General features: G+C 50.4%; 1 protein-coding gene across 1 annotated transcript in view; it reads left to right on the top strand.

The window, feature by feature from the left end:
* Unc-76 (fasciculation and elongation protein Unc-76) overlaps positions 1–24,118 on the top strand; it is a 30,484-nt gene extending 6,366 nt beyond the window's left edge. Inside the window, exons 2-8 of the mRNA XM_003743525.1 lie at positions 2,149–2,183; positions 3,101–3,547; positions 22,398–22,502; positions 22,611–22,776; positions 23,214–23,471; positions 23,601–23,714; positions 23,910–24,118. Coding sequence (XP_003743573.1) covers positions 3,180–3,547; positions 22,398–22,502; positions 22,611–22,776; positions 23,214–23,471; positions 23,601–23,714; positions 23,910–24,071 — 1,173 coding nt within the window. The 5' untranslated portion in view covers positions 2,149–2,183; positions 3,101–3,179 and the 3' untranslated portion in view covers positions 24,072–24,118. The remainder of the gene's footprint in view (positions 1–2,148; positions 2,184–3,100; positions 3,548–22,397; positions 22,503–22,610; positions 22,777–23,213; positions 23,472–23,600; positions 23,715–23,909) is intronic.
* Positions 24,119–26,731: the final 2,613 nt, after the last annotated feature.

The raw sequence follows: 26,731 nt of genomic DNA, 5'->3' as shown, positions 1-26,731 counted from the left end.
TCGGACTTGTTGTTGGACAGAATCAAATTTACGAGTGACCCGATTACTTGACTCGAGCAAGTTTTCTTCCTCTTGCTCTCTCCCATAAACACCCTGGCAGGGAAGCTGACTCCAAATCTCGTCTTCGCTTCCCTAGCTCATTCTCCGACGTCCAGATCAGCGCTCAGACTGAGGCTCTCCATGATAACCATCTCGAGAAGACCGATATCGTAGACTATGGGTCGAGTCTGTTGAGCGAGAGTTCCTGCGAGAGCGCTCTAGCAGAGACCTGTTCAATTCGATTCATTGCATGTATCTGGGTGATTCTAGTGCCGGCTATGATGAGCTTTCAGTGGGTCGGGCCTGCACAGACATGCGCCAGGAGGATTATTATTATCTCTCAAACTTTTCCTCGCCTCCAGGCCTTGCATATCTTCTGAGGCACAGGCCGGCGCTTGCCAACGAGCGTGTGCTCTGGAGTCGGGATCGAATGAGAATTGAGATGATGATCATTCAAGGTCCCTTTCATGCGGGACTTTGGGGCAATTGATTCCCGCAGAGATTAGAGGAATGCCAAAAGCATGCGACTTCGGTAGGATTATCGATTCCGAGCGAAACATCCCTGCCGTGTGGACACTCAAACTCTCGCATACTCAGGAAGCGGAATCCTCTCCACCACTGGGAGACCTCGAGATTTTGTTTGTGAATATTGATCGCATTTAGAATATTTCTCGTGGGCGTGGAGTTCGACGGAAGCGGCGCTTATTCTAAATCGAGAGCTGATGCGAATATCTGACGAAGCTCGATCCCACTCAAGCATGGAAATCGGGAATACTGATGCTTTCTTCGATCATGATGCTAGTCGGCGAGCGTTTGATTTCTGATTGATGATGTAAATCAGGAAGCCGGGCTGAGCACTCCACGAGCGTTTTCTCTGAAGGATCTTTGATATTCTATTTTGAACTTCGAAGGAGATTCTCCCACACAAACGCTGTCAAGGCTGACTTGCGATGACAGCGAGGCAAAACGAGTTCTCAAGTTCACGTCGCCAATCAGAATGATTTGTTTGTCAGCCTGCTTGTCAGAGTTGTTCAATGATGCCGTCCTGAGGGAGCGAGGGTCCAGCTGAGGGAAAAAACTCCTGTGGATTCCGCGGATTGGGTTTCTTATCTGTGAGCTCGCGACGGTGTACCGATTATTGCCGACAATATTTTGCGATTCTCGCTGCCGATGATGTAAGCTTGCTCGCGCTCACGTACCGGGTCGGCCCTCCCTCTTGACGTGGGAGCTTCCGATTCGTCTGCTCGCTTCGAAAATGACATGTACCGAACAGCCACGTGAACTTCCCATTGTACCGGTCGCACAGGGAACGTGATCCTGACCTGAGACCATGTAGTTCTCGTGCGTGCATCCGAGATGTACCTATTCTGGATCGGCGAGTATGGAATCGAGGGAAGGCATTAGAGTCCTTTTTCTTGTGTCAAGGAGGGTCTCGCGATCAGTGACCTTGCTCAGATCCGCTCCCCGATGAGCTCTCACGGACAAAACGCAACTGTGCAAGCCTTAGGGATGGAAAGAGAAGAGGGTCGATTCCTCGTCGAGCTCTTCAGACCTTACGTCTGATCCTGACCTCTTCTCATACCAACCATCGGTTTAGATCGGGGAGAGCGGAAACAACCCGCCTCAGATTCGATCTCGGTCGTCGAGCCTTTCAAACCTCGGAAACGGAGCTTCCGTACTGTAAAGACAGGCCGAAATCGTTCCCGGCGCCTTATCAAAGGGGAGCGGTCTCTTTTATGACTAGTGTAGGCTGTGGAACGTGCTTCATGCATGCAAAACCCTTCGCCTGATAGACGAGGTTCGTGACCAGCGGACATGACGCGTTAGCGGTGAGCTCGGATCTCGTTTTACGAGACCATGCCAGCCCGCATCGAACTCGTGGAGGAGCAAATACAGAGCGATCTCAGACGATGGGTTTCTCTACGGTCAAGCTCGGAAATAAAACATTCAATATTTGTCCTCTTACCAGCTGAGCGAAGGACCCCGCTGATCCCGATGACGGTCTTAAGAACGCTTGCACTAGCCTCAAAATACATCACCTTAAATTGGGAGACTCCCGCATGGATGCTCCACTTCTGTAATTCTAAAATAATGTTTTTCCATCCGCAGAACGCAGCGAGTCGGTTGAAGGCGGTTCTCTTGGGGTGAGTGCATCTTCTAGAGTTTATAGTCGCTTCAAGAGCTTTTCAAGGTCCTCCATCTGACCGAGCGCTGGAAAAAAAACTTGATCGGATAGATACAAGCGGCCGAGAGAGGTCTCTGGTATGTGCTCAGCATGTGACCGGTCTGACCCGCGTGGACGCCTGTCACGAGAGAACGATTCTGGTTGACACGAAACACTAACTTCTGTTACGCTGACCGACCTTCTGCCTGTGGAATGTCGTGTCCGAGTAATAAGATTCGGCGCTCGAGTGCTCCTCCATCTACAGGTACTTGGTCACTGATTCCGAGTCCGAGTCAAGAGGGATATGTTTTTGAGTTCAAACTGGGAAAGACACTCAGGCTCTCATCAGACGAAGATGTGCAGGCCACTCCATAAAAATCGCCGCACTTCAGACAGATCTCGTCCATAAGACCGATCGGCGGCTTTCTAGGCTATATGTATATTCCCCATCTTCCAAAGAGCATCGTCAAATATCGAACTCAAGTAGCACTTGGGAAGAACTTCGACCTACGATGAGGAAGAAAGTCGCAATTTGACACGAGGACTTGTCTTCATAACATAGAATCTGTGGGCCACTGGGGAACTTCGCAGCAGATTCCTCAGATCAATCGTAGACGTGTTGCAGAGTCAGATATCTTGTTACGGCGCGCTTGTGACTCCGAGCGATGGGAATCTCCTATTGCGCTAGAATCGATGTGCTAAGAGGGCGAGATGCCTTGTGTCGGAATTTGATTCCCAGGAGACAAAGTCTCGTTGTAGCTGCTTTCAAATCATTCTGCCGTCAATCAGAGTGCAAGTACTCTGCGTAATGGGCGCGGTCCTCTCGTGCCTTGGTAAACGAGGCGTCGTCGGTCACGCTGATACTAACGCCGCCTGGCGGTTCTGTTCTTCTTCCAGAAGTCGCGGCCGAGCCGGTGGTAAGGGCGGATCATCCTCTCTTACTGCTGCCCGCAGTCTGACGAGCTCGACGGCTCTGATGGTGATGGGTGACGTGAAAATGGCCTCCGAACTGCTTGCCGAGGCGCCTCTGGCCTCTGCCGAGGAAGACTTCAGTGACTTCAATTGCAACAAGCTCATCGACGACAGCCAACGTGACGGCAACAGCGTGACAAGGAACGACAACGCTAAACAAACCGCCGGTGCCGGCATCTGCGGCGGCGGCAACAACGAGGCTTTACTTGGCTTCGAAGACTCGAGTCTGGGCGCGTTCAGCGCCTCCCTCGAAGATCTCGTGAGTTCGTTTGACGAGAAAATCACAAAGTGCCTAAGGGACTATGATCAAACGACAGATCAAATCGCACCGGTTCAAGTTCGAAGCCAGGAGGAGATTATGAAAACCGATCAGTAAGTAGGAGTGGATGTTGTCAGAGAGGCCGACATGGAGTGCAATAGTCTATAGTTGTTTAAGATTGTAGCTCGGTTAAATCTGTCACAGGATACACGCGTTCGCAGCTTTCTGAACTCTTTCAAGCGATCTGGCACGTTCGAATGGTAGCGCCGCCGATGGACCTCTCTGAGTGAATGGTTTTCATTATTCGAGCCGGCCACGGACGTTTCCTTCGAAACAGTCCGCAAATTGAGTTCATTGAGATAGTCGTCCATTGAGATCCTTCCTCTGATGCGTCTCGACGCCCAGGAGGAGAAAGACGTGTGTTCGAGACGCGTCATCATGGGTCGACAGATCAAACCTTTGCTACCCAGAATTTAGCCGAGTGTTATTTATGGAGGTAGAGGATGATGAGAGATCCGATAAAAACCAGCTTGAGATTATATTCGACCACGCGCGGGATCCTCTACTATTCTGGATCTTGAGTTCACTTGATACGCCACCGAAGTTTAGAGACATCGAGACCCCAATACTCAAAGTCGAGCCATCCTTTCTCTATACTGCTTGAATAATGCCTCAAACTAACCTGAAGGCTTCTTTCGATGTTCCGGGAGAAATGTTTCTTATCCTAAGAGGACATGTTGAACCCCGGGAGGACGTCCTCAAATTTTCGCTGATCATTTATACCATCCTGTTCTATTTGGAATCTTTCCTAGCTTCTCTTCGAATTCTGGGGGGAGGGGGGACTTTATTTTCGCCACCATTCGCCCCCGTGATCCTGTGTCAATGGTCTTGTTACCCAGACGATCCCCGACGGTTCATGTGATCGGGGATGTGGTTCAATTCACGGACGACCGCGTTCAAATGCTCTGTGTGAAAAGTGGAATCCGGGTGACGGTCGCAATCCCTCATTTTTTTCTGTTGGCTCCAACGCAGAGCGGATGGACTCTCACGCAGCCTCACTCAAACACACGAACGGCTTTGAACGAATATAATGGTACATCAGCCCTCTCGATGATGAAATAAATTGTGAATTCCGATGCTCCCGCAATGAGATACGTTGTGCACCAGGAGCGGTCTTCCGATCAGCCGATTCGACGCGAAGAATCTCAGCGACTCAAATATACGAGCATCGAGCGTTAGATCGCCTTCTTGGAACGGCAGAGCTCGTAATTAACAGTTGGAAGATCCACTCACTACAACCGGAATTTCCCCTCTACCAATCATGACTCACGAGGCGCGGCCCGCTTGCGCGCTCGCGATCTCGTGCGAGAGTGTCGAGGCGATCGATTGTCGAGCCCAGGAGTCTGGGAGGAAGACTTGGTCCATCAAACCTAGATGAAATTTTCGAACTCTCGAAGCTCTTAAAATTCGAGAAATAAGAGCATCCCGAAAGCGTTCCGAGCGGAGGGTCCGGTAGAGCGTCCGACGCCGCCGTTCGATCCGTCTTGCCTCGAGGCGAAGAGATGAGTCATCGCAGTTCAAGTTCGGCGGCGGCTGAAGTTTGGCGCCAGTCCAGGACAAGAACTGGTGGATGAGGCTTCTGACGCTGAACGAACCCAGAAGATTGTCCGTTTACTCCTGTCACGAATGAGGCTCCACGAAGGAGCCGACTAAAGACGACAACTTCCCGCCGGAATCTCAGCTCCGTTCCTTCGTTCGTTCAGCCGCTCGTCTGAAGTCGATGCGGTGATGACCCTCGAGGGCTCGGAGTCACGACCTTGCGCCAAGACGGCTCTCATGTGGAAGAGTCTACTGAAGCGCACGGTTTTTTCGCAGAAAGGAGAATATCTTTCCGAATGGGGATCCGGGGCTTGGCTTCTGATGGGCTGATCGCTCCGTCAAAAACACGAGAAAATCGAATGGGGAATTGGCCTCAGTCTACCCCGAGCGAGCATGGAAGAGGGTTCAGATTAAGGATGAGGATGTCGTCCCGGGGGGATGGATGTTTCAAACCGACCTCCATCTTTCTAGCTGCCCGTCCCCGGAGCCTACTCTTTTCTGAGTATGCATGCGATTGTCAGAGGATCGGTTGATGCCCGACGGAAAATAGAATGTCATTCGGAAAGTTCAGAATCATTGTAAATTGTTGCCATTCGTCTTTTCTTCGAACTTTCTACGGAAAGGAAGATATTCTCCCCGAAGCACCTACACGACGACCTTGTTGCGAGTCTGAAAGCCAGCCGGGCAGCGTCTTCCTTCCAACAAGACGTAGATGATCTGCGCGAGGTAGAGGGAGGCATTCGTTTTTGATCGTCATTCTGACTAAATGATCTTGCAGGATGACATGTGCCTCCTCCAATATAATGTTCTCTCCGAGAATTTATAAATAAAGGGGAAGGGCCCGGCTCGATTAAGGCTGAACGGTATCGGAAAACGTCTCCTGCACTGATCAACTCACGTCCAAGGCCTTCGAGATCTATGGATCGAATGGGGGAGAAGTGGGCGTAGTCCTACCACCGATCGCGTAATCAGCTCTGGTGGCTGACAGATGCTGAAGTTCGAGAGGCCCGATAATTCTCTGCACGTACACTAAGTTTTTCGTAAAAGCTCATCGCGTGATTGTTGTGATACCTTAACGGAATATCGGAAAGTAAGGATGAGTTCATGCTCCCGGCAGAGATTCCAGTTTCCTCCGCCGGGTTGAGCCTGAAATCCTCCCGATGTTTGAGCAAACCCACTCATTGACCACCGGAACAGCACCGCCACCAACACTCTGACCACCTTGAGGTTTATGTTCGACTCTGTAAAGAGTCGGCTGCCGCTTGACCGCTTTGGTAAGAAGCTTTAAACAAGTTCCTTTGCGAACGAAAATCAACAAACGACGAATTTCGCGAGAACGGAATTAGGTATTCTAAACACTTGAAAGAGGTGAAAATCATTGGCACTTGTAGCGTCTTCCCGTGGTACGTCAATCGGGAGACATATTGATTCATTCAGCGTACTGGACATCGACACTTATACGTTCGAGACATCACTTTCATTTTATCGGTTTCTCGAGCACTCACCGATCTATGTATTCGAACTATCGGACCCACAGCTCATTGAGGATAACTCTCATTCACCTCGTATTTGATCACGCAATTAAGCAGACAAACAATTGGCTAAGCAAGGCACACACGAATCGATTGAGCAGTTAATCTGCCTATCAATCGGAAAAGGAATTCAATCAATCACAGCACAATCGTGTGGTAGGTGGTCATGGGTCACCAAGCACCGAGGGTTGGTCAATAATTGGACTACGAGACAAAGATTACTCTCATCAACACTTTATAAGCGAAGAACTCAGGAAGGCCAGAGAGGAGGGAGTTTCTACTCTCGTTCTCAGTGACTTCCTGGCTCGACTTGAACGGCTTGGGTGGGATTGATCAATTGAGGATTTAGTCTCCGTCGACATCGACTCCGAAGAGTGTCTTCATCGACATCGACTCCGAAGAGAGTCTCCATCCTCATCATTTCCGAAGATGCAGAGGAAGACTATGGGAGCTGACGCTAATATTTCTGAGGCTTCAGTAAGGGACCAAGGCGCTCCTTAGACGGCCTTGAGTTTAGGGGTCCGAAAAGTCCAATGGAAATATCTCTCCTTCTCGCTCGAAGAGTCTCTAAATCGATGACCTTAGGCGGAATTGATTAGTTTCAATTATCATTTTTAACGTTAAGTAGCAGATATCGTAGCTGGCGAGTCGAACGGAATACCCAGCACAACGTAGATTTGGATACATAAGAACAAGAGCTATACATGGTTGCTTGACGCTGTTTTCTAGATGAATGGAAACGTAAGTTCATTGAAGGCCTTTGATTATTTCTGAGCCATTGTGCATTATTCTAATTTTTCCCATATATTTTCGAAAACGATGACGATCAGTAGATCTTCTCTTACCATATCCTGCTAAACATTGCCACGTCCAATAAATGTACGCGTTTTTTTCAATTCGATTTTGTGTTCAATTTTTCCTCTGTTTTCGCACCCCATCCCCTTGCTGTGTAGCCAGTAGCCAAGCTAGGTTCCACCCGGAGTGCTGTTCTCAATTTTTCTCTCATTCGTGACATTCGCGAGATAGCGCATCGCGATAACACCATCAATAGGTTCGAATTCCCGATTGGAGCAGCACCTGTGTCATCTCAGCGGCGCAATACCAAAGCTTACTATCGAAGGGTCAGAGCTTTGACTGAACCGCGCTCCTGAATCACTTGAGAATTTAAGTTTCCATATTCAGTTCTTATACGCTAATATTTGAGTTGTCCTCGTCGCTGATCGGAGGGGAGAAACTCAAGCACGGATGCGAACCGAGATCAGGGGATATCATCGTCGCCCGAAGAAGCGCTCGATTAGTTTCGGTTCCCAAATTGAATTCGTATTATAATTAAGCACTCGGATCAAAACCGGGCCGATCTCGGAAGAAAAGTGCTCGAGCAAAATACAAGGACACGCCCGGGTCATGGCTCGCTTTACAGACGACCATCTAATCTTGCCAGCGGTATTGCGCCGTTTTGCGCCCTTTTTCGGTCTGGTACCTTGTGTAATTTCGAGAACAGTTCCGGGCGCATCAGAGATGGAGGTATAACTCGACAAGCTCGAGCCACAACCTGAGGTGCAAAACGCGCACTGTGGGCAGAAAGTGAATTAGGGGTCAATTTAATCAAGGCCGAATATTATGGCTTGTCACTTCGATTGACGACTCCGGTGGTGCGGAAACAATGACCGCGGCGAAAAACCTGTCGTCGGCTTTTTTATACTTCCCGTTCCGACGTTTCCTCACATCATAGAGGCATGAGCAAAGCGTCCAAGTGTTATCTCGGTGGTCGAAGTTCCTGAGGGAGTTCATGAGAATGACGCGGCGCCGTTCCGCGTTCGCAAATGGACGCGGCGAAAAAGAAAGAAAATCAAGGTCTCGGTCGATTTGTCGCAATACATTGGGACAAAAAAAGAACCGATCGGTTATATAATCGCCTGCCGTCGTGAAAGTAACAATGATACTTGTCTGGGCTCGAGCCTGCCATCACCTTCGGTCTTGTCAAGTTTCCAAGATGCGCGAACTTGCCAGGGGCCCGCGATAGTTATCAGAGAGCACTCTTTTTTCCTACTTCCTCCCTTATTATTATTATTATCGTTCAAGGATCGCATAGAGGTATGAAGGTAGTCGCAAAAGGGAGATCGAATCAGGGCTGGCTGAGTTCAGTACAGTGATACGTGTGACTGAGCGGGGATCACGAGACACCTTCGATTCGCTCTCCATATCCGGCGCCTCATACTAGAAGATCGACATCTCCGATGCTGCTCCGTTAACGACGACGGCCGAGGGGAGCTCCAACGAGTGTCTCGTGGATGATTAATCGATCCGCGCGCAAGAGGGACCCCATACAGTCAATTGCTCACGAGCTTTTCGGCTTCCGAATTAAAAGATAAACAGCGATCTCGAGTGCGATCGGAGTTTACATTGAACGCGCGCAGGCGAGAAGGGGAATCAAGTGATTCTTGTCGATCGGTCGGCTGTTATTTGTGTAGAGAATCATCTCGGAGCGTTTAAGCTAGTTGATCGGCTTCCGCTTCAACGCTATGGAATGATCGACAATCCAAGAGTGAAGATCTGCTGCTTTCTAAAGATATCCATGACAATGTTCCCACGGCGCGGCGTCCCGTGAGGCATTGCTGTATTTGGCAAGACTGCCTGCTCCTGATCAGCATTCGGGTGCATTCCAACAGGTTGGGGCCTCCATCAAACTGAGTGGGACTCGGAGAATCTTCCCTTGGAACGTATTCTGCCTCGTCGCAGCATATCCCATTAGCATCGGAGGCACTAGGTTTCCGGACCACGACGAGCATTGGGCAGGACGTTTGGCTTGACCATGTCGCTGAATGCGACGACGCCGTCATTTGGGTTGGAGTCAGGTCTGCAGGTGGTAAAAATCTTCAGGATCCTCATCTTGACATCCTGGAATTGATTAGGGATGCCTCGCCCCTCGGTATGAATTCGATAGAATGACCGAGAAAGGGTTGCCTACGCGACTCATGAGCGGAGACGGGCAGTTTCCTCATTTTTACGGGCTGCGGCAGTCATTCAATACGCGACAAAGCTCCCTCATATCGGAGACACCTCATTGCAGCCAACGACCGGCACATCCATGGTATCGCGTATAATTCATTCACTGGAACCTCTAAACGAAGGAGTGGCTATGCGATGAATCAGGTGAGCAGACGATCACCATTTGATGAAGGATTTTCCGAAAACGCAGTGCGAACCACGATCGTCTCCTCCATATTACACTCTCGGGACTGATGAAAGAAATGATTCGCATCAATTGATCGATGATCCGGATCGACTGCTTAACCGATTGAGCTTAAGCGCCCACCATTTTCGCTATCACTACGGTCAATGGTTTGATTGACCTGCGACGCTGAACCTACCGGACCGGAGAGGGCAATTTCCCGGTCGGAGATGCCATCTATCGTCCTTGATTTGGTATTCGGTGAATTTCCGTACTTGAACGATGCCGAGCCAGCCAGCTAGCTAGCCTGCCCGCCCACTCGGGCTCTCAATTGATAATTCGTGGAGTGTCTCTACCAACCGTCTGATCATCTGATATCTCATGATTCCATGATTCACTGACCGATCCGTGGAGTTCGAGGCTGGGTTTGTTCCAGAGCGAAAAATAAATCACCGAGTTAGAAGAAGATGAGATAAATACGAGCGTGGGAGAACACGGGAACCTATCCGTCTGAACGTCCAGCTGCGAGGGTCTGCAAGTCCGCCGGCCGGCACTCTCCAATCAATGTCCCGAATCGCAGCCGGGCGGGCGAGCATTTGTCGATCGAAGTCGCCGTTTGCTTCCTATGACGACTGATTTGTCGATTGCATCCGACCCATTTTCCAGAAAATTTTCACGCTCGGGAAAGCGCATGTGAGCCGGCGTCCAAATCAATACGCCCGGCCGGCGCGGCGTTATGCAATGTTCATGGCGCCGAGTTCATCGGCCAGCCCAGATACTTTTTCTCTTCCAGCTGTCAACAATGACGACACGTGCGGCGTTGTCCGTCAAGAAAACGGGAGCGATTCCATGAGACGTGGCGAATGGGAGCTTCAAGATAAAGAGGAAAACCAGTCGTCGAACTCTTACAGCTGATTCTGGCGTTTTGAGGTCGCCGTCCTCAATCGGTGCTTTCACTGAGGCGACGCGCTCCGCGCTCCTCGCCGGACGAAAGGCCTCCGCGATACTCACGTTAAACGGGTTCAAATGAATGACCTTCCGAAATCGATCCGGATGCCTTCATCAGGGCGGCGGCGGCCTCGGCGTTCCCGTTTTTTTCAAGAAATCCTCAACAAGTCCTCATCCGATTCTGATCGCGCGAGTAAAATTCGAGCCAGAAGCTCTATGTCGTCAGGAAATGGGTTTGAGTGGGCTGAACCCTGTTTGGTTTTTTCGAAGGTAGGCAGGGAGGGACAGGCTTGCGGCGACCGTTCCTGCCTAGCGGCGGTCCCAATCGAAGTTCGTGTCGATAGGCGACGGTAACAACAAAAATAGTTTTCGACTTCGTTCGCCGGCCGATAGATCTATTTGAGAAGCTCAGAACTTAAATGAATCAGAAAAAATGCATAATAATTAGAGCCTGAGCTTGGAACGCTCGGGGCTTTATTCCGACGAGAAAATTGACCTCCCAGAAGAAGGGCAATGTTGTGGAGCCCGGGGCGCTTGTCGTCGAAGTTCTGTCGCTGTACCGGTTACAGCGCGATCGTGTTCATCGCTGTACAAGCCGTTGCATAATTGCCTTAACAGAACCTTACTGGCGGAATTTCGTTCGCGGTCTGGCGTTGATTCATTACGCTGCTGTCAGTGCTGGTCAGAGCTACCAGGCTGACATGTAGAAGTTCCGATTTCCTGCAACTTCAGGTCGAACTTCAGATTTTCTCGGGAAAGCTTCGAGTCTCCGAATGCGGCACACCCAAACTTGCATCCTAGCAGGGATGCTGCAAGGTGGCGGGTGACCCCGGAGAATTCTGACGGAATCAATTCCCCGGGTAGATGAAGCTCAAATCGCTCCGACTGATGAGTCTTTCCGAAGTGCAACCAGAGATTATCTAGTTGTTGTCGTCCATGAATCTAATTCGAGAATCGACGAATTATTGCGATTATTTCAGCTGAATCGGGACAGACGAGCCAAACTTCGATCCGATTATTTCTTACTCAAAGTAAGGAGGGGGGGGGAGTCGGATCACGTTCTTGACCGGGACGGCTGTGAATTGATCTAATGTCTCCGAGAAGGAGATTCCCCTTCCCCAAAGCAAAGAAGGAAGGGGAATCCTTCTCCTGCGAGGAGTCCCATGCGCAAATAATCGTAGTAGATCCACGCTCTATCCTTTCGGAGCGATGCCATTATGAACGTCGAGTTTCAGTCTTGGCATGCGGATGACCTTGCCACGGTCGACGCGATTCGCGTGGTGATCGCCGACGCCACGGAAATGACGGTCACCGTGGTCACCGTGCACCGGTCGCGGTGAATGCCCAAGTGAGCATCAGCCTTAATCAGCGATCGTTCTACGCATGACACCCCCCTCAGATCCCTGTAATGATGCAAATGCCGCCCTGCGATGAGCGAGTCCAATCACGATACGTCTTATCTAGTGCTTTGATAATAATATTATGTTCAGTCGCTTCATGAGCTTCGACACAGATACTACAGTTTATCGTTAGTATTTATCGTTTTTTCTTCCTGATTGCCTGCCTCGACAGGAACTTCTCGCCAAACCTTTGTGGGGAGTACTCGACGTGCTTTTCGCATGTTCTCTCTGGAACATTTCTGGTCAGACTATGTTGGGGTCCATTCGTCACTTCTACCACAAGGTCAAGTCCGGTCCTGAGGCTGACAGGAAGCCGAAATTAGCGAATCGGAAGCCGAGAGCTCGGATTGATTGGACCTGATTGAGCGGACTTCAATGAATGGATTGAACGCTGATACGAGGGAAAACGTCTGATGAGTGAGTCTGTTCCGTCGATTTCTTCTCGCGGAGGGCTTTTGCGGAGGGTGAACCCGATTGGGCCATCCGAATGTTCATGATTACTAAACGCTTGGACAGAAAGTTGAGTTCGGTCGTCCTTCCGGGGAACGACTCGAGAACCTTCCATTCGAATGAATGAATAAAACTCATTTGAGCCAGGAGCCATTCATCCACCTAGCCTTCGGAGCTACCCCCGGGTTCGTAACAATGATGAAACCTCACGACGGTGAACTTGTAAAGCGCCCGTTCTTCCGACAAGTCTATTGCTTGGCGGCATCCTTGCCGTGTCGCATCCGCTATCGGAGTGCTCCCGAAGTCCATGGAGCGCTCCGTGCGTCGGATGCGTCTGCCGATTATGCAAGTCGTCAATTTCCTGATCGTGAAAAATTGCGCTAGCCGCTCCACGGCGCTCGTGTTTACGCTGCGATTAGACACCTGGAGTGTTTATTGATTGAAACTTATCAATCGTGATCATTGCTGATTGATGTAATCGAAGCGTTCTCATTCGCGGTGAATAATTGGGCTCCTCCGCGCAGCACTTGCGTCAAGTTTCGCTTCCGACGAGAACTGAAGCTTCTATTATTGTCCGGGATTCGGACCAAGTATACAGACATATCGGTGAGGTCAGGCCCCCTTTTTGTTGGTGGCCGTGAATCTGCTTTGCCGCGAAATCACGAGAGTCTCCCGACTGAGCGATATCCTCGAAAGGGAACTCCGAGTCACAGAAGCCTCTCTACCGGATCGAATTCTTGATCGCTCGGGCAGGTCGTCGGACGCAAAACGCGAGCGGACGCTAAGTGGAAGCTCAAAAATTCTACTGGATGGGCTCGAGCACACGGAGATAACGCTCAAGCTGATATTTCGAGCGACCGGCAAACAAGCGTCAGACCCCCAGCTCAACTGGTCCAGAATTTGTCAAAGTTGTCAAGATCTAGGACGAAATGGTAGGTGGTGGGTTCTTCGGCCTCACGCGATTCCAGCTCCAATCATTCTCTCCTCCCACTCTCTCATCTCTCGTTGCTCTTCCAAGGTTTCGGAAGCTTTAGTCGGCCGCTTTGTCGCTGATCACCTTCCAGTGGAGCATCTTACCTTCGGTCTTCATCGCTTGGTCTGATGTTCAAGAACGACGACGACGGTGATGATGATTGCGGGCGTCTGAGCCACGAGTCAACGACCCGGCGCGGCCAGTGTCTCTATCGTCGTAGTCGGTGTTGTTCCAGTCTTTTTTTCGATGGGAGGAGTCTTTTTTCCCTTCCACTCGGGAGCTTCCTATTTGTTGGGACGTCTGGGACGGCTGCGGCCTTTTTCTGTCGAACCCTTCAACGAGCAATAGGTCTATACGACTGTTTGCTCCGTCCAGAAATTTGACAGCCCGGGTTTGGAGGAAGGGAAAAACTTGCGCAGTTACGTCGAGTTCCAGCGATGTCGGTCTTCTAGTTCTTCAATGGACTATTCTTTCGGCTCTGGAGCCTTAGAGCTCCAATGATTCAGACCGTGCGACAGTGATGATGGAGGCACAGAATCTTCATGTCCAGCGCGGACACCGCGAAAACTCGGTCTCATGATTCGCCTTCGCAAGTGATCGACGAGCTCGAACGCAACTCCTGTCTCTGAAATCTCGAGTCGAATGTGGTTCGACCTGAGGTCCCAGGGTGTCTGCGAGAAATCTCTCGGGTCTCAGAGCGAGCTCGGAAATAGGAGCTCGAAATCCTGAGAACCGAAGCATCGTCAACAACATCGATAATTTATATCCGGCATTATAGCTGATGTGTGTCACGCTCGTGATTCTTTGACTCTCCCTTTGATTTACGGTGTCGTATATCCGCGTTCAACTTTGCTTACCATCGATGACCTTCCGCGCAACAGCGCCGCCAGTATACTGAGAGAAGTCTCGATGAGCTATTCGATTCCAATCGTGTGTTTCGCTGCTCTCCCCATCCCTCTGACGGAAAGTCGTTCGGCGACCGGGACGCCCTTCCTTTTCTACTGTTATTCTCGCTTAAACAATTTGCCTTCAACTGCCCACGCTGTCGTTTCGATGAGCGAAGCTGTCGAACCGACGCCTTCCTTGCTTAGAAGCTCGGAATTAGCGCTCGACCGAAGGACCGACCGGAGAGGCAATGATGCTTCTGGAATAGAATTTCTAACGGGATCCCTCCCGGAGTCTAAACGATTCTGGACCCTAGAGCGATGCGTGGAATTGCTCTGCAGAAATAAGTTCTGAAGTTTCTGACTTCGCTGGGAAGCACAGTGTTCAGCCGAAACATTTCTCGTGATGGTAATGCTCTTCGTCTCGATCCCGTTCGTCGGGCATCCGAAGGAAGTTCTCATCTGCTCATCCATCCCTCGGTAGTCCCCAAGTCCAAGTGATTCTGAGCATCTAATTCTCCCCCTCGCTGTTCGCTTGTACCCCGTCCTGCTCAGTCGGCGCGGCAGGCGCTGGAACAAAATCAATGTAGAACAACAAAGACCGCGACCAAATCGGAGGCAGCGACAACGGTAGTTGCGATTCAAACGACTATTGCGACAACGGCGACGAGATTGACAGTGAGCCGAGCGGATTCAGAACAGTGTTTTTTGTTCTATCTGCGGTGGGTCGGAGTAGTACGCAGACGTCTTCCATCGACAAGCCAGCGGAGCGCGAAACCTCAATCGTTTCCATTTGCATCGCGTAGGTGGAACGACATGTCAACCTTAATGCTGAGAACGCTAGACACTGTACGCATTGTTGGCTGGCCGTTTTCTCCACTCGATAGCTTGTCTCTCACGCATTCAGCACCGAAACCGAGTCTCCGATTCCCGGTTGCATACGTATCGTCCGGATTTTATTAGCGGGGTCCGCGCTTGGCTGGCTCCCGCGCCTGGATAAGAAAGTGTCAATTGATCGTCGATCACCCGTCACACGGTGGAAACAGAAACGTTGTCGGAGTTTCTGGAAACACACTAATGTATATACGACCGGGTTCCACCGCGTCGAATGGACGGGGATCCTTATCCAGAGGTGTCGAGATCCGGGGCTCCGAGCCACTTTCTGTCCAACCCCATAGACGGAATATGCGCAGTCGATAAGGTCCATTTGGATATGCAATGCTCAGCTGTACACATTGTGACCCGAATCGAAACAAGTGGGCTCATGAGCGATCAGAGGTTTTCGGGAGACCCGTCCCAGATGAGTCCCACGTCGACCCGGTGTGTCTGACGGCACCCGTCCCATCGGATGCTCGACAGAAGAGTCACTTCCCGTCTCTGGATCCATAGGACGATATGATTGAACGCGCCAAACAGTCGCATAAATTCGACAGCGTCGAATGAGCTTCCTCGGCGACCCACACCCGACGCTCGATTCGAACGCACTTTTGCACCGCTCAGGAAGAAGCGCTATTGACTCGGAGCGAGTCGCCGACGGACGAACAGAACATCGCTTCACATCTATTCATTGCTTTCTGAATTCATATTCCCTCCAAAAGCGTTTCCTTCTGGAAAAAGAAACGCTTCGCGCACGAAAATGTCTTCTTTCGGGAACGAATTCCGCTGCCTGCTCTATCGACTTCTTGATGGCCGTGCGGTCGGTGATAGCTCTTGCGGTTGTTTTGCGAGGAGAGAGCGCTTTCACGGTGCTCCGAAATCTGTTCCACTTGCTCCCGGAACATCATGTAGCGATCACTTAGCAATGCGAACGCAGAAGAGTATTTTCTGATTGAGGTTTTTCCTATCGAGCTCCTCGAGCCCTTCCGCTCCATGTAGAGCTTTTTCCTGGACAAGGAAATCAAGCGTCGATTCGACGGTCCCTCGTGCTCAAGATTTCGTCACGAAATCCTCCTCCCAAGCAAGGATAACTCTGAACTCTTCGCGAGTCGATCGGTCAGCTGATGCCCGAGATTTCAGCGTCCCTGCCCAACGTTCGAAACGGCGGAGCTCCTACCTGAAACCTCGCTCCTCCTAGCCACCTATGCATGGGGACGATTCGAACGACTTCCATCGATCCCCGAGCTAGGTTCGTTCAACTGCTTCTATTGTGAAGGTTTCCGAAGGTTTCTGAACTGCGGTCGCCACGGGCATGCTCCAACTATCAACTGGGTGTTCAGAGCCGCGCCCGTGAACATCCAGAAAGCGAAAACCCCACTGTGTTTACGCATTGATCTACTTTCGCTGCGTTAAGCTCGCCCCGCATGTAGATCCGCTTTCACACGGAGACACCTTCTCTGTGAATTTTATCTTAAACTCCCCGATCGAGAGCTGTGTGGCGCCGGATAGGATCCTGCCACTGAAAGCATACCGATTCAGGACAGTCCCGGTCGACGAGATCTTATAAGGAACGAAGAGATGTTTCGCACATGAGACACAGCCCCTCCGCAGCTGAATGAATCACCTCGGTTGATCGAGTGATTTCCCTCGAGGAGCACTCATTGCTCATTATTGTCGTCGACGTGTCCCCACCGGCGATTCAACTCTCGATGAGACGCTGTTGGCCAGGTGACTAGACGCTCTACGTGAGTCACGTAGCGCGGGCAACGATTTGCGTAGAGATCATTATTCTCGTTTCGCGAAGACCGAGACCGTTCACGACTCGCCAGATCTTTCGTCCGTCTAACCGCGATCCAGCCACAGTGATACCGGGGTTGCTTTGCCGAGTCTGCCGAAGTCGTTCATACGGAGCCAATAAACTGGTTGAGCTGATTTTGAAACCTCTGATCGATGCCCGGTTCTGTCACTGGAGCCCGGAGCGTGAATCTCGATCGGAAGTTATCCGAGCTCGAGCAAGCCTTGAACTCCTCGGAGAAATCGAGGGAATCTCACAGGGCGGACCTCAGTGAAGTATCGATGGGGCAACGATAAACTGCTCGAGCAACAAGTGTCATACCAGGCAGCTCAAGCTTCATGTGCCTTCACTGTGGCCGCAAAGGAGCTGGGATCAATCGCCAACACGAAAAGTGTTTTATTATCATACATATATGGGTTCGATACATGTCGGCCTGTCATTCTGTCCGCCAGGTCGGGACAAACTCACAACGACATGTTCACGTTATGTAAGTGACCCCTCCGAAACGGTTGACGCCTGTTGCTCGCTGTTGCGCTGAAGCCCGTTAAAAATGACAGATCCTCCTTTCCACGAGGCTCGCCAGTTTGCTGCTCGGCTGGCGGCCTGGCTCATGATTCCAATGCGAACGCTCCGTCGTCGGCTCATTGTGGGCTGTGTTGCGGCGCGGACAAGACGACCCACTCGCTCTTTCGCTCATCGTTCAGTCATTTGTTCGTGAGACGACACTTTGTTCGAACCTTGGGATTTCTCGAATCTATACTTTCGAAGATTGTGCCGTCCCGGTGAAAGTGTTGAAAGGAGCCGAACTCGCCGGTAGTGCAGCAATATCCTTGCCGGGGGTGCTGCCCAATGGTGCGCTCGGAATGACTACGTCTACCTGTATGATCATCGAAGCGATAAAAATCGACTACGTTGCCACGCAGAGTACGCTCCTGCCTACTCGATAGTCGAGATCTACCCTCACACTGTGACGGAAAGGCCAGAGGAGGTTGGGAACTTGAATTCCTCAATCAATTGGATACTTGACACTTTTGTGATAATGCCTTTCGCTGTGGTCGACAGCTTCGAGGAGAGTTTCGAGGAAGAATTCGTTGTGTTCGAGCAGAAACATCGACCGAAAATTCCGTGAGTATGATCCGTGAAAAGACGTAGGTGACGAAGACGCAATCGACGGGTGGTGTCTTGGCGCGAAGCTTCATTCGGATGAGGCTCCCGGGACAGTGGGATTTCATGACAAAAATTTCACATCCGACGATGAAAATTGCCTCGTATAAATCACCGAAGGGACGATTCGGACATCATGCAATTCTGCCCCAAAGGATCGATCCGAACGATTACAGACTACAGGTTATCGTCTGCCTCATTTTTCACGCACATTATTCGCAGTCTAGGCGAGACTCAAACGATTTTTTAGGAAATCGGGTCCATTTACCTCGACGGAAATTACTTGAACGAATCTCGAGCAAGTTCCCTGAAGGGGGCGCATGTTGGCCCTCCCGAACCAAGCTCCCGGCGTTCTGTGCCGAGGAACCCGAGGAATGACCTTGTAGAGGGAACATTAGGAATATCTGAGGAAGTTTCGCTGTTCGTCAAGTGGGTGGAGGCCCGAGGTGATCGATAGCAGATCTAGAGAAATCAGAGGAGGAGGTAGCACTGTGATCGGAAACGAGGAACTTCCGCCGCAGAGCGGCGAAAATACCCGCTCTTATCCGTGGAGCTGTTGTACAGCCGTAACGGCGCCGATAACGGGACTTTGTTTCTATTTTCGATATAATCTGATTGACTTCATGGGAGAATCGCCCTGGATTATAATAGTGATAATAGAACGATGAATGTTCGGAAGTTTTCGGACTTCCATGGCGAACTGCTTGCCGTGCTCGCTACGACATTTCCCTTCACCGCGCATTTCTCGCTTGTCAACTGCTTGTGATGAAATGCACTCGGAGACTTCGTCTTCGGTGGGGGTTCGATGTGAAGCGGAATTGCTAGAGCTTTCAGGGGATGAATCCTTAGCGCGTGGCCTCTTCAGTTGATCAAGCTGGGGGAAGCCGGGATATTGGCGATGAAAGATAATCGGGGAAAAATACTCACGGAGTCCGTAAGTACCGTCCGGAACTCCGCCCAGCCGACGTCGATTGCCGTGTTGGCAGGCTATGGGCAGCGAGCAGAACATTGAGAAAAATTCCGAAACGTTCTTCGTCGAGGCTGTTCACCTCGGAACGCACACGACTGAACGAGTTTGTGATTGTCGGAGCTGAAATATCTCGAGAAGCGGAGCTCCATTGTGACAGAAACTAGATGGGAGCCTCTGTTGGTGCTCCAACCGTTTGGAAAGTCTTTACGCGAGAGACGACGAGGAAGCACGGAAGCCAAATAAACGCATCAACTCCTGCCATGCGGGGCACAGAGCGATGGAACGATATCATCAGGAGCACAACAAGAAAACAACTGTATGGCAGCGCCTTTTTTTATGCGCGAGCGGAGTGTCAGGACAGAATTCACATTTTAGTTTTCTCATGTCGTTGAACGGGCCCATGGAGCTAGCGGCGGTGGTGGGATTGATTTTCTGCGGAAAACGACGCGGAAGATACGGCGACTCCGACTCGAGAAGGTCGTGAACACAAACCATAGAGTTCCGACTTCTCCCGCATGGAAAAACAGGCGCGTGCCAAGGGTCGCTTGTTTACTAAACTAACGAATTCATGCTACACAACATATTTCATTTTATTTTCGCGTTTGAAGAACCGAAATCTGACCCTTGGCGGTCTTTGACATGATCGCCTACCGGGTACGTATTTCCTAGTGTCCGCTGCGGGACGCGAACGCCATAACAACGAACGCAGTAAACAACAAAGACGTCCCAACCCAAATCATTTCCGAGTAAAAAGGTCGAGGAGGCTTCCTTCCGTCAACAGCCCCGAAGATCTGGGGAGCCTGGTATCCAGAGACCTCTTCCAGCCCAATACACCCAAGCATCGATGAATTCGGAGACTCCCACCGGACTAGGAATCACGCGGTGACACAGCCGGCAGGCTTCCCATTAAAATTTGATTCCATCAAAATTTCTCGGTCTTGAATGCGCTCTGGTTGAGGGATTCACGGGAAGGAGGAACACAATCCGCTTAATTCTCATTAAGAGGCAGATCGTTAGCTCCATGAGCTATTCGGGGGGATTCCTACAAATCGGTCTTAAGCGAGGTGGGAGGAGACCGAAATTATCTTTGATGAAATGAAAGAGATACAGAAGATTATTTAGACTGTTAGCGCGAGTTACCGACTTCTCGTTACGATAATCATTGTGATCACTGACGCATAAGACACGGCAGGAAGAAGCAATAAGCGATGCCGCTTCCCTCGGGAACATCCTTTCGTCTGCGCATTGCGTCTGTGTGATGTGATGTGGTAAATTAAAACGCCGAGCTTTTCGCTCATTCAAGGATTATCATAAGTCATAAGCTATCCGAAAGACCGTTGCGCAGAGCGATCGACCGGCGAACAGGGAGATAAGACACAACCCACATTCAGAAAATCCTTCGCTTCCACCGATCGCTTTCCCCGAATTCCACAAGAAGAAGAGATCCCCCACGTTCGGCTCGATGTTCCGCCGTGGTCGCTTCCATCCCGCTTTTGTGCTCGTTGCAGCGCTGTATTCGGTTTTGGTTCTCTTCCGCAACAGAAAGAGCGTTAGTTTTTCTCTGGAGAGCGAACGCCAAGGAATAGAAAGTAACAGTTGTTGCAATTGTTGGGAGAATAAACCACCGATTTTGACGAATCGACAAGCGGGAAAGCGCAGATTCGGACTCACAGCCAGGCCACCGGCCAGGCTACGACAACGTGATTCCGCGCAAATAAAAATCATTCTTTCTGTGAGCCTCGAGACAGTTCCAACGGGCGACCATATGGTTCGCATCGCAATGGAACGATTCCCTCCATGGTGGTTGGAGGGAGTTCCAAAAAAAGGGTCGATTGTCGACGGCTTCGGGTCCCTGAATCTATTCCGAATTTTTCCTGGAAGTAATCGCGCGTCAACTCGAGCATTATCTACCTCAGAAAATTGTCTTGCCACCGAAGGAATCGCCTTGCGCGTTGAGTGTACTCTAGCGAAATTCCCGGGTTCGCATTTATGACTCGACGAAAGACAAAAAAGGACGATCATTGTTGATTAGTCTACCAGAGCCACATCCTATTCCTTGGAGCGAAAATTATGATGTTTCGTGCGTCTGCTCGCCAAGCGAACCGTGGCAATGTCATCCGCTGACCTGAGAGCAGGTGTCCCACGATACGAAAGCGGTGATGAATCTGCTGGAGACGACAATTCGGATTGGACTTCGCTCACACGACGTGGAAGGCTTGAACCGCCTCCTCGAATCCCGAACAAAAGTCCTGCCATCGAGGGAATCAGCGCTCGCATAGCCGACGCTTGTGCTCCCGTGTGCGTGATCGCTTTTCATTAGGGACACGACTCAGAAACCTTCGAAGCGAAAGCTCTCCGTTTGAATTTCGTTCTGATCGTCTCTGTGACCTTAAAAGCGAATCATGGAGTCCTCATTCGTCACCCAGTGAATGGATCCGAGGCCACGACTCGGATTCCGTTTAATCGTCCACGATGAGCTCCCATGAGATCGCGTTCCTCGGTGAGATCGCTCCGCTTTCCACCTGTCATTCAGACGTACAGACCTGGGGAAAATAATTCGTGGCAGCCGTGGGTGGGAAGCTGACTTCTTGTACGGTTTCCGCTCAAGCCGAAATCAAACGTCTGGAGCCCCGAAATATCTTCTTCCTCCGTTCAACAAAGTATCAGAGAAACGGAATCTGAGACTAGCAGGGACGAGGATTGTCGTGGGCCCCCACACCACCCGCGTTGCATTTTCTGGGTTCTGTGAGGTTTCGAATCCTACGGTTTCTGTGGGTGTGACTACGAGGAAGATCTGCAAGGACGCCCCCAATTCAACGACGAAAGCCGATTCACCCAAGCATAAGGCTTCCCGGATGACGTGATTATTCGGACGGGACGCATCACATCCAGAGCGAGCGAACTCTTGCTACTCGAAAGCAGGGCGAATCTGATTTTGTTATCCCGCCGCCGCTGTCGCTTCCACGCCGATCCATAAATCATGAGTCTTCGGTGTCAAACCCTGTATCGATTGTTCCGCTTTCTCTTGTCGATAATGTTTCATGGCTCAGATAAGATAGGGGAAAAGGAAACCACGAATAGAGCAATGCGAAGGACAGTTGATGATCCACGAAGTGCCCACGGACAAAGCTTGTCGAAGAGATTTAAGCCCGATAGATACTGTGGTCGAAGAGAAATTTAAGAATTTTCTTCCTCTCCAGGGTATGGTGGACACTGACCGGAAACTATGGGAACATCATGCCCATCGATTGGTCCAAGAGTTACGCTCGCAAAATGCAGCTGGATGCCCTTAATATTAATGAACAGTGAGTGATACTCGAACCCCTTCGAATGAGCTTAGAAGATTCCATCAGCCCTCCCGCCTGGAGATGAATTCCAGATAGAGCCTATTTCAGCCTCAATTAATTTTTCAGCTACAACGACTGCCACACTCTGCGACACAGTGTGGACTCATCCGACGAAGAGGACTTGGATCGAGATCTGGACCTCCACTCCTTGATTCTTTCCAGTCTACAGTCGGAACCACCAAACGTGCAATCTGCTGATGAGGTTATTCAACAAATTGAGGATATTATGGCGGTGAGTGAGGAGGAGAGAGGAGGAAGCCTGGAATGCCCCTAAGCACGCGCGGGGAAACCGCATACCCGACGTCAGACTCGTTGAAAATCTGAAGCGCTACATAGCTGACGCCGAGTTTGTATCGGCAGCATGAGCGGAGCTTGACAGTTCCGCCTTGGATCAACATGGGAGTCATTTTGACAATCGTTCAGACATTCTGAAGTGTGATCCGATGCCGTTTCGGTGACGAAGTGTCAAAAGCTGTTATGATCCGATCCAAGGATACATCTTGTATCAGAGACGGTCCCTAGTTCGCCGTTCGGCGTTCTGTCGGGTCCTGGTTTCTCTGCCCGAGAGAGACTTTCCCCGTTTGCGTCTTAGGAGGGCATTGTCCATCGAAGATTCAATGGAGGGAATGTTCGGAGGGAAATGTTAATTTTTGGGTTCCTCTAATTCAGGAGAGCTGTTCGTCGGACGACGGGATTGCTTCCGGAGAAACGACTCCAGTAAACACTCCCGATCGCGGCGAGGTCCCCGTCGACAAAGATGATTCACTACGGGCACAAATCGCCGGTCTGATTCGATCCGACCACATCAAGTCTCTCAGCGTAGCCGAACTGGTCGAAGTTCACAGCGCTCTCGAAAGAGAAATCCAAACCCTATCCGAGACCTTGGTGGCGGAGCTGGCGCAGAGGGACGAGCTTGACTTCGAAAAAGTGAGCATCTTGAGCGAGAGAATGAAAATCGTTCTCGTCATACGGATGATCGACTTTCGACACCATAAATATTCAGTTGTCTATCGATGCAATCGTTGTCCAATCGCTGATCCTGATCATCCTCTGCAGGAAACGAAGAACACGTTCATCTCGCTGCTGCTGACCGTCCAAAACAAGAGACGGCAGTTCACCATCGACCGCAAAAGAGGACGAGGTCACACCATCGTCAACGGAGAACCAAAAGTGAGCGAAAACAAAGTCACAGTCCTCTTTCAGATTGAATGTTAAACCGTTCGAAACAAGTTCCAAGGACGTTTCACTCTGTCTCGAGTCTGTCTGGTTCCGGGGACAATGCGGGACCATTTGGGAGATTTGTTGACAAGCTCGAAGGAACAGGAGTCCGAAACAAGGTCTCATAAATTATCTTGATCGTTTCAGTATCTCACCACGGTGATCCCGTACAATCCAGCCGTAGGCGCCAAGGTCTCGGTGTCGGAACTGCAGATTTTGATAAAAATTCTGCACGCGATCAACGACGATTCCCCCACAGTGCCCACGCTTCTCACAGACTATATTCTCAAAGGTACGATGGTACTCTAAGGAAAGCGACGCCGAGAAAAAATCGAGCGACAAACTCATCAACTAAGCAACCGACTGATTCACCCAACCAACCTACGTAGCCACCCTACGACTTGTAACCACTAACTCCTGGCGTCGAAAAAGGTACCCTATCAGAAGGAACGATTGAGGGAAACAAAGGAGAAATCCACATCTCTGCAATTGCTGACCGGTTCCTCGCACACTTTCGATCCCGCCGAATCCCTTGCACGAAACCCTGTCGGATACAAGCTTCTGGCGGTTCTGCATTCTGCATCGAATGGAGCGCGAGGCTTCCATCTCCGAAGTAGAGTAGACGCACGTTTCCCGCGTCGACGATAGAATTAACGCTCGAGCGAGTATCCTAGAATTCGATAACAGTGAAAGAACGGAGACCAACCCGCGGTGCATCGGTCCTTCGAAGATCTCTAGAAGAGTGGAATGTGAAAATGGTAGTTCATTTAAGAAGGATAGAGAAGTGAATGAGACAGAGCTCGAGATTGGCTTGAATGGCTCACCGTTTCCACCCACCACGGGAGCTTCCGTGCACAAGTCTAGCAAATTGCCCTTAGCCTTGATATCGCCATTCGACTGGACTGAGCTGACAATTAATTCTTGTAAAATCTCTTTCCAGTGCTTTGCCCCACGTAAATGTCACAAGGGCACGACGGATCACGTCCTGACTTAGCTGCAGCCACTGCCTCTCGCTTCTCGCGCGAATTTCGAGGGAACCGAAGAACTCAAATCACTCGGGAGGCTTCCCGCGATTGTCAGAGCGGAGGTCGACCTGCCGGTCGGACCGAGAGCATGCGTCTGAGCTCAGCTTGGTGACCATCGAAATGATTCGGTCAATGGTAGTCCAGAGATTCATCCCGAGCGAGAATCATCGATGCTGAAGCCTACTGTACATTTTGTTATGTTTATAAAATCCTGCCGCCGCCCACCACCACTGCATTTGCTTGTGGCGAACTTCAATATCCAGGAGAAGGCTCAGCCGGAGACGCCGATCCTGGGCATGAACTCTAGAAGGAGGTGTCGTCGCGCTATTAGGTAAACGAACGTAGACTCTCCGCCTCGCTAACTATGGCATCACTAAGTTATTTAGAACGAGCGAATGAAATGACAGAAGAAGAGATAGAAGCCTGAACGTTGTCGATGAGCTGTTCAAGACACGAAAGATAATGTATTTTGCGAGCGATTGAGCTGCAATGTGCATCCAAGATGTCTAAGGATTAAAAGTGACTGATGATATCGAGTGAGTCCGCTAAGAATCAACGTGAAGAGATGGAAACACATTCAGGACACACCAAAGTTTCTGCCTTACCGTAATTTAGAGCTCACCTGAGATTAGAACTATAAAAAACACGAATAAATCCAACGGTGTTCGAGAAAATCCATAGTTGTCCCTCTGTCGGATGCGAGCTAGACGAATTTCAATGCTAGTTCCAACCTCGGAAGAGGTTGGTTCCAAAAGGAATACAGAGCGCTCGTCGGAGTCGCGGGAAGAAAATCTGTGGAGCAGCCTAGGGAGGCATGAGAGCTACGAGCTCCCCGAGCCCATGGCTCGCGGTGACGGAGGCTTGCGTTGACGAGTCTCATGGTTCATATATCCACGGTATTCTATCTCGTAGCCGAACCATTCGTGCATGGGGAGCTCGTCGGCAACGCTCAGACCGTCAAGCTTGCTCCCGAATCGCATAATATTCGGAGTTAAGATTCCCATTCATGATTTTTACTGGTGGTCCAACGATTCGGGCTGCCGCTGAATGTGTCGGTTGGCATCCTCTTTTTCCTCCTCCGGATTGAAGAATGCGCTATGCGGTGACAGCCGGTGCATCGAACGTTTCGAGCTTCGGCCTCGGAACTGGATAGTCTGTGCGCTAGTCAGAACGAGCGCCCCAACGGTCCGACGTCGCTGAGCCTCATGCGAGAGATTCAGATCGATATAGATATCAGCGCTACAATCTGAAATTCTCCATACGGATTCCTATCTGTCTTTTCCAGTTATCAGCCCAGATTATCGACTCAGAGACCCCGATCCGCAAGTCCCTCTGAGAGCCGGCCTGGAGGGGTCTCTAAACAAAGGGATTCAGGATTCAAAATCCGTCACACCATGTGCTCCGTACTACCCGCGTAGTCGAAATAATCGATTCAATACCGACGTAGCTGAGGCTCGTTGCTGTTGGGTTAATTGTAGCATTAATGTTCGGGAGGAAAGCAATGCATAAAGATGACAATTCTTGGAGCAAGGGAACGCAGTCTGGGAGCGTCCGGAGACAGCCCGGAAACCCTCGAATTCTAAAGAGCTACTCTTAGGAACGTCGGAGCATGGGGGCGAGAATCGTCGATTACATTCATCCGGTAAAAACTTGATGCACTGTATTTCAAAATGGAATATTCCATCAACATACTCAGGATGAAAAGGGCTGGTGGTACTCCTAAGAATGGCGTCGACAGTCGTTTTCCGATGGGCTGTTGCTGTACATTTTGCACAAAGACTGATATCAAACTTAATCATGTAAAATATTGTTGAGCAATAGGGCATGAATCATTATCTCTAGCCGTCGCGTAGCTAAGAGACCGCAATAGTTTAGTCTAGACTCTCACCTATCTGTCCCGTTTGGGAAGAATATATTGAGACTTTCAAAATTGCGTCAACAGCC

The sequence above is a fragment of the Galendromus occidentalis genome, unplaced genomic scaffold (assembly GCF_000255335.2).
Source record: "Galendromus occidentalis unplaced genomic scaffold, Mocc_1.1 scf7180000077448, whole genome shotgun sequence".
Lineage (NCBI taxonomy): Eukaryota > Metazoa > Arthropoda > Arachnida > Mesostigmata > Phytoseiidae > Galendromus > Galendromus occidentalis.
This window is presented reverse-complemented; position numbering and strand designations above follow the sequence as displayed.